At 35.7% G+C, this 13,263-nt stretch overlaps 1 protein-coding gene across 5 annotated transcripts in view; it reads right to left on the reverse strand.

The window, feature by feature from the left end:
• Nucleotides 1-6,330, reverse strand: part of LOC128993620 (mucin-2-like) — a 104,558-nt gene extending 98,228 nt beyond the window's left edge. For 4 of the 5 annotated variants that reach the window (XM_054417641.1, XM_054417639.1, XM_054417634.1 and 1 more), the window contains exon 1: nt 3,660-3,844. Coding sequence is in view for 1 of the 5 variants with exons in the window: in XM_054417644.1 (XP_054273619.1) it covers nt 6,203-6,315 (113 nt within the window). In the remaining 4 variants the exon portion in view is untranslated. Of the gene's footprint in view, nt 1-3,659; nt 3,845-6,202 lie in introns of those variants that run through there. The other variant, XM_054417644.1, reaches the window with a different exon arrangement.
• Nucleotides 6,331-13,263: the final 6,933 nt, after the last annotated feature.

Consider the following 13,263-nt stretch of genomic DNA (forward strand, 5'->3'; position numbering starts at 1 on the left):
AAAAAAAATCAGTTGAAATCTAATGTAAGTTTGGCCTAATAAATAAATGTGTGTTAGTAGGTCTATACGTAAGCATTTTGATAGGCCTAACTCAAATAAAAATCATACAATTTTGATAATGTTTGTGACAAATGTGTAAACCGTGTGTATGGTCATATTACTTTCATATTACTCAAACCTGCTATCTAAGCGAATTTCCATTTTCTTATTCAGATTTCCACTAAATATTCCCTTAAACATGTAAGATTTTCACAGTTCCCACAGCTAGGGCTATGCAACGTAAACTGCATTCCTAAATTGTTAAGCAGAAGACTTTGAACAAGCCAATAGCAAAGATCAATGCTACACCTCGGGACCATATTTTATGAATCTCTGATGTGAATAATTTTAGGTATCGTCGCGGTTTGCTCGACAGCAAGGAATGAAGTTATCACTAATAATTAAATTTTAAAAGCGACAAATTTACTTCAGTCCTGCTGGAGTGACATGAGGATAACTGTATGTTATTTAAGTACTCCTCCGACGTGTAGTAACCTTGACGTGAGTGTTGCCAATAAATATCATTGAAGTGTCTTACAAATATATTCACTTCAATTCAACGGTGACGAGTATGGAACGTCATAACCTAAAATATGAATTAGCCTAATAAGAATGGAGTGAGATAATCTGTGCAGCTTTGTTATTAATAGGCCTACAAGCTATTTGATAGCCAGGACATTTATTAAAAGTTGAATAATTAAGAACGCTAGATCCTCCAGTTCCAAACCATCAACAATCCAGCCTTATTACTGACCTTTCTTCTTTTTGTTTCTAACATAGTTGATGTGGCAAAAGATGCTATACCTAACCTACAATAACTTAAGCTGTCCTTTTAGTTTGAATTCGTTAGAAAGTCAGAATATTTTACAGAAATTATTAAATTTCACCAGCGCAATCTGTTGGTGGCTCCTAACTTAAACGTCGATTTTGAAATATAGGTGACAAATTTTACATGGGGTTGGAATGTCTAATTCTATCAATTAGGCAAAGATGAAACCAATTGCTAACAAGGCACCCACTGTTTAATAGGCTATCTCATTAAAACAGCAATAGCGGTTAGTAGATTGTGATGTAAGTGCTAGTAAAAAGATACTAGGCTTAAGATCACAGTAACTTAAATATCTCCATTTTAAACAGAAGGTACCGTGTAATGTCTAATTGCTCAGGCATTTGGTATACTAATATTTGGAACTGGGCTGGTCTTGTGGGTAGAGCATGGGACTTCTGCATTCGAAGACTGGGTTCACATTCCCCACTAACTTAATGGTTTTTAACTATGTGATAATGCTGTGACCTGATGTACCTTCCAGGTAAAAAGGAAAACCCCTCCTCATTCCATTTACATACCGGCAAATCATTAAAAGATCCATACTTAGTCTAATTTTGGATTTATAAAATCGACATTTATAAAATCGACATTTATAAAATCGACATTCACTGATCAATGTGTTTTAAGGAAAAATCTTTGAGGTGGCAGAGTATAGGATTTTGGTCTACAAGGTCCAGCGCCTTAGGCTTGGTATTGAATAAAATTTTTAAATGTAGGCTACAACCGCCTTACAGAAAAATTGAAGGTAGGTACCAAGATCAAAGGGAGCACATAAAATGTTTGACAAACTTGCTACCTACCTCAGCTAAGCTATAGGCTATATTCTTGTGTGTGCTATTGATTTAAAGTCTCAGTTCATCGTAGATTTTAGATATAAGTCAGGCATAATGCAACAATAAATATATAGGCTAAACTGAGGTGTGATTAAGGGTTTGATTGGGTTGTTAACCATGGCTCCTCACGTAAAAACAGGCTAACTTAAACTGGGTTATTTCAGTACCCTACTAGGATGATGCTAAAAAATCTGCTTTAAGTTATAAGAAAGATTGTTACACTTACCTTCGGTGCCTTCAATGCTAAGTGTGGCTTGTTATCCTTTGTTAACCGATGTTATATGCCTATTACAATATAAGTTGTACTACAGAATGCCTACATTTAAAGGTCTAGTCAAAGGTATAGCCTAAATGTAGCCTTCACCATAGAGAGGGACGTCCGTGGTTGAGCAAATGAGTAAGTCTTATCGCTATATCTTGAATTTTACAGAAAATCTTAAGGGTTTTAACTTGATTATTTTAATTTTATTTAGGTCATGATGGCTTTAAAATAGAAAAAGACGGTGATTCTAATGGAAGGCAACCTTTAAAGTATAAGTCTTGAATAACAGAAACTAAAGTTGGTTTGACAACAGAAACCCAATTAGGCTACCTAATTTTAAGATTTTCATTTTGTTTGTGTGGTTTCATTGTTATTTCTCGAGCTATCTGACTTTTCTGCCTGCATTTGAAATCATGTCCCATGTTGTTTAGGTTGGAAAATCAAGACTAGCTATAACTTAATGGTAAAAAGGCCTAGATCCTAGAAGGATAATCAAGTCGCACATTTAGCATTGAGTAACCAAAGGCAGACCTAATACTTAGGCTAGTTGTCAAAATAGTTGTGTGATCCTTCTTCCCCATCGAAAAATGGGTTTACTTAATTGTTTCGTTAGTCAGCTGACGGCAGATACAGAGTCAATACTGCAAATTCAAGGTCAATACGTACGGGACATGCTAATTATTATGGGCCTGAATGATAACTTAATTGAGCCCTCTCTCCTTTCCTAGTGGGCAATAGTTTCTCTTCGCGACAAACCTAAAACTTATTGCAACCTGGGCCCGGGCCCATTTAACTTAAAGTAAGTTAGCCTACTTAAGCGGCACTGCACAAATTCCCTGAGCTAACTTAAGGGCTGCAGTCCCATAACTGTCCTCTAGAACAATCAAATGAATATATCAAATTTTTGTGATATTGATTTTTGTATTTTATTTGATAAGTTAAGTTATACCAGGTTCGGTAACTACTTAGCCTAACTGAATGAAACAATTGATAAAAGTTAGGGCCTATCGATAATCTATATTTATATATTCATTTGATGTTCTGCGGGACACTTATGAAACTGCAGCCAACTTGCAAAATTAACAGCTGAAGGCAAGGTTTAACTTAACTGGCCACATTGGACATGACCGTCTCATTAAGTCAATTTTTTTGCGTAATCTAACTTAGGGGTGTTTTAACGTAGGCTAACTCTAACTAGGCCCTAGGCTAACTTAAGTTTAACCAAATTCGTGATAGCCTAGGACTAATCAGTTTAGACTAAAAAATCAAGTTTGAAACCCGTTCTAAGTTAATATTTGGGAAATGATAAGGTTAGACCCTACTTTGCTGTAAGTTACGTTCTGAGATTGGATGTGAATCATTGACAATTTATGATTTACCGGTAAGTTAGGCCTATAGTCTAGCCTAACTAAAAAACATTTGTTCAATAAGGCCTACAGTTATAATTTCAAACCGAGGGCCCAGGCCTATTATTTTGCTTCATCCACCGATTCCCGCGCTTTCTACAGATTTATAAGTTGAATCCTTATGCCCTTAAGTTAGTTCTGACGAATGCTCCTACGACGAGCTAACTTATTGATTCAAGAGTCCGAGGTAAAATATGCCTAGGCCTACACTACACCCAAGTCTAGCTCGTATACTCTTCGCGTTCAATAGAACAATATAGTCTAGCCTTAACAACAAACTCAATGGTTACCGTGTTAACAATCCACTTTTCTACGTCGAAATAACACTTTAACTCTAAGTTAAGCCGTTAAGCAGTGAGTTAGAATCAGGGAAACGATAATAAATTTATAATCTATAAAAGGTAGATTGGTCAAACACTAACAACACACACGCGACGCGACACACGACACAAGCACAAGACAAGACACTGACACTGACGAGTGACGACTGACGTGACGAGTGACGAGACGAGACGACACAAGTCAAGCAAGACGAAACGAAGACTGCTGACTGGGACTGCACTGGACTGAGAGACTGACTGACTGAAGTGTGAGCTGAGACTGAAGAAGAAAGAAGAGAAGAATGACAGTGAAACGATGAAAACCACTGAGCTAAAATTATAACTGGAGGTAGCACTGCCATGGCAGAAGTCTGTCAAAAGCGAGTCGCTGATTTTGTTAGGTTGGTATAGCAGTAAGTTTTCTTACCATAGCAATAACATGGCTTCTTATAACTAGGTTGGTATAGCAGTGAGTATTTTTGTCATACTTGAATACTTTTAATACTTTAATAATTTTCTTTGAAATGGCGACCATACAAAGTAGGTATTTTAAGCCAAGTATAATAATAGTTATAGCAATAATATGGCTTCTTATGACACCAGACTCACGCAAACATGGCGGCTGGCGACACGCATCTTTGACATTCAGTGCTACCTCCAGTTAGAATTATAGCTCAGTGATGAAAACCAGAGAGAAAGAAGAAAAGAAACCGAGACCCGAGACGGTATTTACTCAAGGGAGGTACAGAAGAGCCTTCGATGACATCAGCTGTCAGATCTCCTCTTGTGGGAACACCATTACCGCACCGACACGGAATTCAGTCATCGGCTACGGCTTCGGTGGTATGATGGTCAACGCGTCGGGCTGATATTCCGAAGGTGCCGGGTTCGAATCCCGCTGGCAGCTCTAACTTTTTGTCAACAAATTTTTCATATCAGCAAGTTTGGTTGGTTTGTTTAGGTTATGACAGTTTTATTTTATAATTAAAAAATTATAGAATTGAATTTTAGGCATTTATAATTTTATTTTATGAACAAAACTATATTTATATTAGTAAACCTTCATTCGATATTTTCATTATCAGCACGTTTGGTTAGGTTATGACAGTTTGAAAAATTTAAACATAAATTTTATAATTAACTAGGCCTAATAGTGAAGTGAAAATTACGCGCTGTGCTCTCTACTACAACGCTGTTAACGGAGGAATTTTGAACTAAACTATGATGTCATCGTTGCCTCATTTGTACCTCCCTTAAGTCAGAGCCGACCCGAGACACCGTCTGTCAGTCTGTCACCAAATACCGAACAACCGGAACCCGGAACCGAACCGAACGAACCGACACCAACTTAACAACTAGGCCTATATGAATGATGCCCTTGAACGGGTAACCTTGAACCCGAAAACTAAGTTTGATAATATTCTGATAGCTGGGGACTTTAACCTCATCAGTGCTGCCAACCCAGATGCTTCCAACAATATTATATATGATACTGCTAATACTTTTGATCTCAAACAGTCCAACGTTGTATTTAATGATAAAGGGGCTATGTTGGATCTTGTCTTCTCCAACTTGCCTTGTATGGTTGAAAAGGCTACTGACTTCCTTGCTTACGAAGATAGATTTCATCCTGCTTTGGATGTTGATGTATTAACTCCTGCAGGGGCATTGAACAAATACCCCTGTACATACGTTTATAATTTCAACGAATAAAACTTTGATGGGATAAAAGCAGAAATAAATCATCTTGAAAATGAACTGTGTCTGCAGGCTGACATTGGTATTAATGAGCAATTTAATTTATTCATGTACAAGCTGAGGTGTGCTGTCGGGAAACACACTCCTCTCAAAAGAGTTGGATGTTCGCCTTTTCCTCGCTGGTTTAGTAAAGACATAAAAGCTCTTGTTGTTCATAAGAAGACTCTTCATAAGGTTTACAGGTGTTACAAGTTTACTACTGTGTACATTACTGCAGTATAATGTTAAATTATTGCATTTCATAGTTAGTTATTTGTTTCAAATTAACTCATTTTTTAATATATGAAAACAAGAAATAGATAAACTATGAATAGTGAAAACCCCATTTATTACACGCGACAGTCATAAAATGGACAGTTTCAATAAATACAGTATAATAACTTTTTTTCAAGGATATACAGATTGTTATCTACTATTTGTCCATTAATGTTTCGCAGGAATCTCAGAATCCGCATACATAAAGTTATTAACAGTCGTTATCAGATTTCTTTGTCAATCTAAACGTTATTTGTCTGAACATTCCTTCCCGACCTTCCGGTAAAAAATATACCCTACTTTACTTATATATTATGATTCAATTACTGTTTAATAGTTTCAACAAGAATGTACATTTTTGTATATTATAACTACTTTCCCCAAATCGTGTCGCAGGTAAATCAGGAACAATATATTGAATTTTTTTTATATATTATATTGTTATATACGAAAATGTAATCCAAAAGAACCAAATCATGTTTTAAAATACTAATACTAACCTCCGAGTCCGAGATTTAGCGAGCAGAGCGAGAGCAAGAGGCAGTCTGCGCTTCTTCCTCTTCGTTGAAAGCCTAAGTTGCTTTTTAGATTTTGTTGTTCCTCGGCGATCCATTGGGAAAACAAATGTCAAACGAAATAACGTTCTCAATAACACCAATTACAAGCTGACGCAATAGTGCCTGGCGCTGGAGTGGAGTGGAGTGGAGACCAGCAGACCACATACTGCTGTAGATGGAAGCGCGGGAAACCGTCTGTCTAGTGTCTGTGTACAAACAAACCAGCGATACCTGGAGCCTTGTGGTGGGGGGAGAGGTAGCGCGAGTGCAGAACGAGTCACAGTGGCCGTGTACCTGCTTCTTGTCACTCCGCGTTTGTTCTCATTACTGTAAAAATGTAGAAACAACGATACCGACTAAACCAGCCAAGTGGTTTAACAAATTGAAAGTGTAAAATGAATTAACAATTATTTTATTGAAAACTAGCAACAGAGCCCGTTGTGGTTAAATACAACGGTCTCTAGTAAAATAATGGTTGTGAAATCCATGCACCACTTTTTTCACTAATATTAATGGTACAGATTAAGCACACAACATTACAATCGCATACTTAATAAAAGGAGCTCACTTTAAACACAAAAATGCAAATTGTTAACAATAACATTTAATCAAAAGAAAAATCAATTAAATCAATATAACAATATAAGCTGTTAAATTATTAAGACATGTTTCGTATGTTATATCAATTATCAATTATATCAATTATTTAAGATGGGGACGCCACTATGTGCGTATTTTAACCCAAATATGAGTGAAGGATGAGTGTAGGATGAGTGGCGCGATCTTGTAGTCTTGTTAGTGACTAAGGCCGACATGTTCCTTAGACACAGCTGTTAATTAATAGCCCATACAGCTAATGGCAACTAAGGGACCTACAGTTTATAGTGGAATCCGAACCACATTTTTCCTTGTAATTTACGAATTGGTCTAATTATCAGGATAGTACTGCGGATAGTCGTAGTACTCACTAGTGCGGACGTTAATCCACACCAGTGAGCATCGCATCCACAGTGCATCCCTATAAATATCCACAATTCGTGACCTCATAGTAGCTGGATTACAGGACGACGCCACCCGTCCCAGTAATAATTAAATGTTTGGATTATGCATACTGATAAATCAATTATTGCCATCTATAAAAATTATTGGTTTTTCTTTCCGAGTCGGGTTTAAAAAGGTCTACTACCCGACCGATTTTCATAATTTCGGCCTTAAACTAAAGTGGACGCACCACAGATTTGTCATCAATCATCGGCATTCATTTTGACGTATATTTCGAGCTATGCAAAAAATGCGTCCCTTTACATTTCTAATGGGGGTTAAATTTGTTTTTTTTTTCGAGTTCGTTTGGCTCTTCTACCAGCCCGATTTTCATAATTTTGGTCTTAAAATTAAGCTGCAAGCACATATTTGTCATCAAGCATCTTATTAATTTATCAAATGTATTACTTAAAAAAAATATATGAATTTGGATTTTTTATTTTTTACTTCAATTAAAGATGTATTCCAGCAGTTCTAATTAGGAAAATCAAATAGCTAATAAAATAGCTATTTTATTTAAAATTAAAATCATAATATTTTAATTAAAATCAAATAGCTAGGAAAATCAAAATCAAATAGAAAATCAAATAATTAGAAAAATCAGTCCAGTAGAAGTCTAGATTTAGTTGTACAAAGTTTAAGAAAAATTTCACTAACTCAGTATTTTCTCATTACTATAAATCAGGGCTATAGAATACATATATGTATTCTATAATAGCCCCGACTATAAATTCTGAGGTTGCTTAGCTTTTTTGCAAATAACTTTTAAATGGTGAGAAAATCGACTAAAGTGGAAGGTGATATTCTGAAAGAAAATAAAATTTCCTACAAATTGATACCATACACTTCTTGGAAACACTAAAAAAGGCAGCCAAAAGTTTCACCCAAAATAAAAAGTGTCAAAAACACAGTTTTCAATGTATTTCTTATGGAAAACATGTTTTTTCAATTTTTCACAATAAATCATAACAAAAACAAAGTTTCATAATTATTTCCAAATCTACACTGAATTAAGCTTTCCAACGACCCATTAATTTATAAAATTGGTCCAGTAGGGTGGAACTCTAGATTTAGTTGTACAAAGATTTTTAAAACCGAATATATTGTCGCAAGTGGTGTTTTGTTTAAAAGCAGCTAATGGTATTTGCGTATTTACAAAAGATTGGTTACTGGACTATGACAATATTGACTCCCCAAATGTACAGATATAGATTTTTAATTCATATTGTTTCGGTTTTCAATTCTGTATGTTTTATTTTCAATATTTTAATAAATTTGTGTTCATAAATTTAAATCAATAAAGTGCGAATTAATGAACTGATGTCACCTGTCTGCCATGTTATCTTATGGGACGTCTGTCACTAAACAACACCACTTGCGACGTTGCCAATTCTACCAGGCCGCGGCCTGTAGTTAAAGGTGGCCGTGACTGTATACTAAACAGTCCATATATTACAATTTTTTAATCCAGCTTCATGATTAGAACCCTCTTTTCCGAATAGCCCCAGACGAAGAAGACAATTTTTGTTCCCATTCCTTGGAAACTCTAAGCCACGACACATAATCATGTGTCTGTTATTGTTAAGGATAACAATAAAATACGATACAAATATCTTAATTCAACAGCTTCAAGCATAGAATGGTGTCATACATTTTTCAAAAGGTGAGTTTTAGCTTAATTAATATAGCCATAGATAAAACATAGCCTATACCAAACGTCAATGTGCTAACTGGACCGCCGGAAGAACTCTTCGATGCTGTACAGAGGAGTTCAAATTGTAAAAAAAAACACGACATCTATAGAATCCCGGACAGAACTCACAATAAAATTGGCTTCATCAGTAGTTCCATAAGGATAGAAAATCTACTAAGGGAGTGTGTTTTATCTATGGTATTACCTTCAGAAGTTGCTTGAAAACAGCTCTGCTTCTGTCTTTTCGTTTTAATCCGGCTAGGTTTCGTACTGCCCACTTCTGGAGTTTAAGGATGTGCTGGATATTCTCACGCGACAAACCAACCCAAAATATAATTCCATATCTAATGGTGGCATTCGAAGAGGGCGTGATAGGCCATAGCTGCATCTGGAGTACCATACTGGTACCTGGTTGTCAACACTGGCTCCGTGTTTAGCCCGGACGTGTTTGACGCGGACACCCTCAAAATGGTGTTTCACCCGGACGGACGCTTCAGAAATCCCCGCGCCACGGCTGGGTGGGTAATTCGTCGCTTTTCGCCCCCATTATATCGAGTAAGGACGCTCGGTGGCGTTTCCCTCCCAACACAGGGAATTATTACTATCGTAACCAGAACTGGTGGCCCGTAGCTACAAGTGGTAGAAAATACAGTTTTTTTTTTATTTATTATTAATTCTATTCGGATTTCAAAAACTAAACGTTATTACTACCTGTATTGCAAGCACGGAATCTATAATGTTATAAATTACAATTAAAAATATTACTTTTAGCAATAACTTTTAAATATGACAATAAAATAAAGGACATTGAAAGTAAAGCCTTCAAATTTTAGTATTATATCAAATATTGCACATACTTATTAACAATGAACCTGAGCATATTCCATAACAATTAGAGAATGATTACTTAGGTGCCTATTTTAAAATCAAAATTTAAACTTCAATTTTAGTCCTGCCCCATGGATGGGGAACAAGACTGTTTCATGATTCTTAGCCTGAATTTTTTTATACTGCTTTACTGCTGTACCGGATTTTTTAAATTATGACACAACTATATATTAATGACGTAAGCCGATTCTTTGCGTCAAAATTGTGGGCAACTGGGAAGTTGTAGAACGACCGGAGAGGGCTCAAATTAAAGGTCTCGATCCCGTAACGGCGGGAAAAATACTGGTAGTGAAATTCCAAAACTTTTTTGATCGTGATTTATCTTTAAGCCAGTATGCAAAATTACATCTGGATTACTCCATTTGCTAGTCAATTCTGCAACATACTGTATACTATATAAAACCAGGGTTAAGGGTGCCTATATTAATTAAGACTTTTTAGGGTTATAGAATGTTGAAGTAAATTATTTTACTGTGAAACTTTTCAAATTTGTGTATTTTTAACGTTTAACATAAAATAACCACGTTGACTAAATAATTAACGATCCCATCCCCCCTTAGACTCATGACGCACCCCCCCCCCAATTGAGCAACAGCCCCCCCCCAATAAATGAGGTACACAACAAATGAGAAACATTATTCCCCGCCAAGCACTATTTGTAAAACTAAAATAAGTTTTATACATTTTTTTTTATATTAAAAATTCAAACCTAGTTAATCTATATAAATAGTTTTGTCTATACATTGCTCAGAATTATACATGTTTTGGTTTAGTTTTACGTTTTGTACATTGAAGAAGTTGAAACATGTCTTATATCAATTTATGTCCGTCTGTCACGGCCCAGAATGCGTTTTACGCAGCCTACTCTAAAGAAAACTAGAGTACCGATTATGATTCTAATGGTTTAATTGTATTCACAGGAGTGTCATCCTTAGCCATTAAAACATGGCCTCACTATTTTGGAAATAAAATAACGGACGATTAAAAACCCAATTTTGTGTCATTTTTCTAGTTTTTTTCTCCATGTTAGTAAACATACGTTAACACACGTCATTTATGAAATATTAATAATCTGTTAAGAGAACACGTCATATATGAAATTACGAACAGCTATTTTGATAACGATTCATTTTTCTAGCTGTCACTGATATGTTTACAAAAATAAACGTTGTTTACGAAGTTAAGAATAATACTGTTTAGGCCCTAACCATTTCCGATCACGTTTGTAACCATTTCGGATCACGTTTGTAAGCAAATCCAAAACCAAGTGAGATAATTAACCGTGTGGCTTTAGTTTAAATAACGGGTTTGATTTATCACGGGTACTAATATGTAACTGTAAATTAAAAAAATAAATAACTAGCCATCATCCAGGTCGGGAACCGGAGATTCTGTGTATATCAAGTTGTACTTGAATTTTGATTAGGTACCGGGAAAAGACCGTACGTGAATCAGTGTTGTACAGGACTGGAAAACTTATCTTTCTATATAAATATAATTAGAGTATTATAAATCACCTCAATTTAAGGAATTTTTTATTGCCAGAATAGCTATATAGCGTTCGTAACCTCTGCTTAACGATTTGTCAGCGTCTTTTTCTTGATATAACGAAACCCTCTCCCTTTCTTTGGAAACATCACAGCTCCTTCGATGAAAATTAAATGGAAACAACGCTTGCGCCAACAATCGTCTGCTCCGTTATACACTTCTGTCTGCTGTGCGCTATGTTACAACAGATTTCAGATACAACAGCTGGGGAATGATGACGATATAATACTTCGTAAACTGTGATTAGTAACCATGGTAACTTTAGTTAGGCTGTGATTGGGCAATGAGTAGGCCTAAATATGGAGACTTGTTGAATTTGTGTATGAATTGAAGAAAAAAACTTATAAAGAACAGAAGAACAGAATAACAAAGAAAAAGAATAACAAGATTGTTCTCGTTACATTCTTTTTTAAGAGTGTTTTTATTATCTCTAAATATAATTTTACACCTTTTTATTACTTATCTATCAACTCCTATGCTGTGATACAGCACCTACCGGTAGGCTATCTGTCTATCATGAGCAGTAGCTTTTATAACACTTTCTAAAGGTTCCTTTAATATTTACGTTATTTATAGCAATGCAGTGTTTGGCTAGTTATTAGTTGTGTTTGAGCACAGAAAACGTTTGAGTTAGCTATAATTTTAAACGATGCCGTTTGTACAACCGAACCAAGATAAATGATTTGAAATGTAAGTTACAATAATAATCATTGTGCAATATTGAATTTCGTTTATAAAAATGCAAATCGTGACGTTAATGGCTGCTTACCGCGTTTTAATGGGTTTGTCATCTATTTTTATATTATATTGGATTAACCGTATTTTTCATAACCCACTACCCCCCTCCCTATTAACTCATGTAATCAGCCTATGCTACTTGATTGTATTTTAACTAGCTTTATGTCAACAAAGCGTTCTGGGCTAAGTCGCGGTGTAGCTGGACGTGGGTGTGCCAATCTTTTATCTATCACAGCAGTTGAGCCATTCCGGGCCTTCCCTCATAGATCTCACGTCTTACTAATCTTGAATAATAACTTCCTACACGAATCCTAAACTATCAGTAAATCCTATTTTTACTAATTGAATGAAATAATATAACTATTGTCATTAATTAATCGACTTTCTATCTGGCGACTTCGTAATGTATTTTTTATTTTCGTCACGTTGAACACTGTTGCAATTAACTATAGCCCCCCCATTTTAATTTTTTGAACCCCCCCCCCAAGAATTTCAATGACGCAGTCTGCGTCACAGCCCCCCCCCTTGTGGGCACCCCTGCCAAAAATATGCATAAATGCTGATGAAAAGTATTTTCGTAATTGGTTTCGATAACTGGGTAATGGAACCAGTCCAATCGCAAATGAGTTAGGAATCAGCTGATGATTAGACTTATTTTATGGTGGTGTCAAACTTTATTTGGTGGTGTCAAGTCAATCGCACCTTTACGAGGAATACCACCTAATAATCTTACACTAGGCTAATTATTGTAGTTTTTTATGTTGATCAGGTTAGGTTTGGCCAATGGGATACCTTTACTTCACACTAATTTTGTTAAACCTTATACAAAAGGAGTATAAACTATTATTTTGATTTAGCTGTTTTGGCCAAGAACTAAGCATACCTCAACACACCTTCTTTGCCTTTATTTGCCTTTTTATATTTCACGAAGGCAATGTCTAACATTCAAATCAGGGAATCCTTTTTTATGCAAGTTAACCACGAAACTAAATCTACCTTAGTATGACAGTACCGTATTTATTCACAAACAAGTATATGTTTGCTGCCTTTAGCAGAGTGATTTACTTATGGAGTGATTCAAATAATCTATTGAAAA

This window comes from Macrosteles quadrilineatus, unplaced genomic scaffold, assembly GCF_028750875.1.
Source record: "Macrosteles quadrilineatus isolate MER2022 unplaced genomic scaffold, UCM_ALF_1.0 Scaffold_4__1_contigs__length_99947679, whole genome shotgun sequence".
Taxonomy (NCBI): domain Eukaryota; kingdom Metazoa; phylum Arthropoda; class Insecta; order Hemiptera; family Cicadellidae; genus Macrosteles; species Macrosteles quadrilineatus.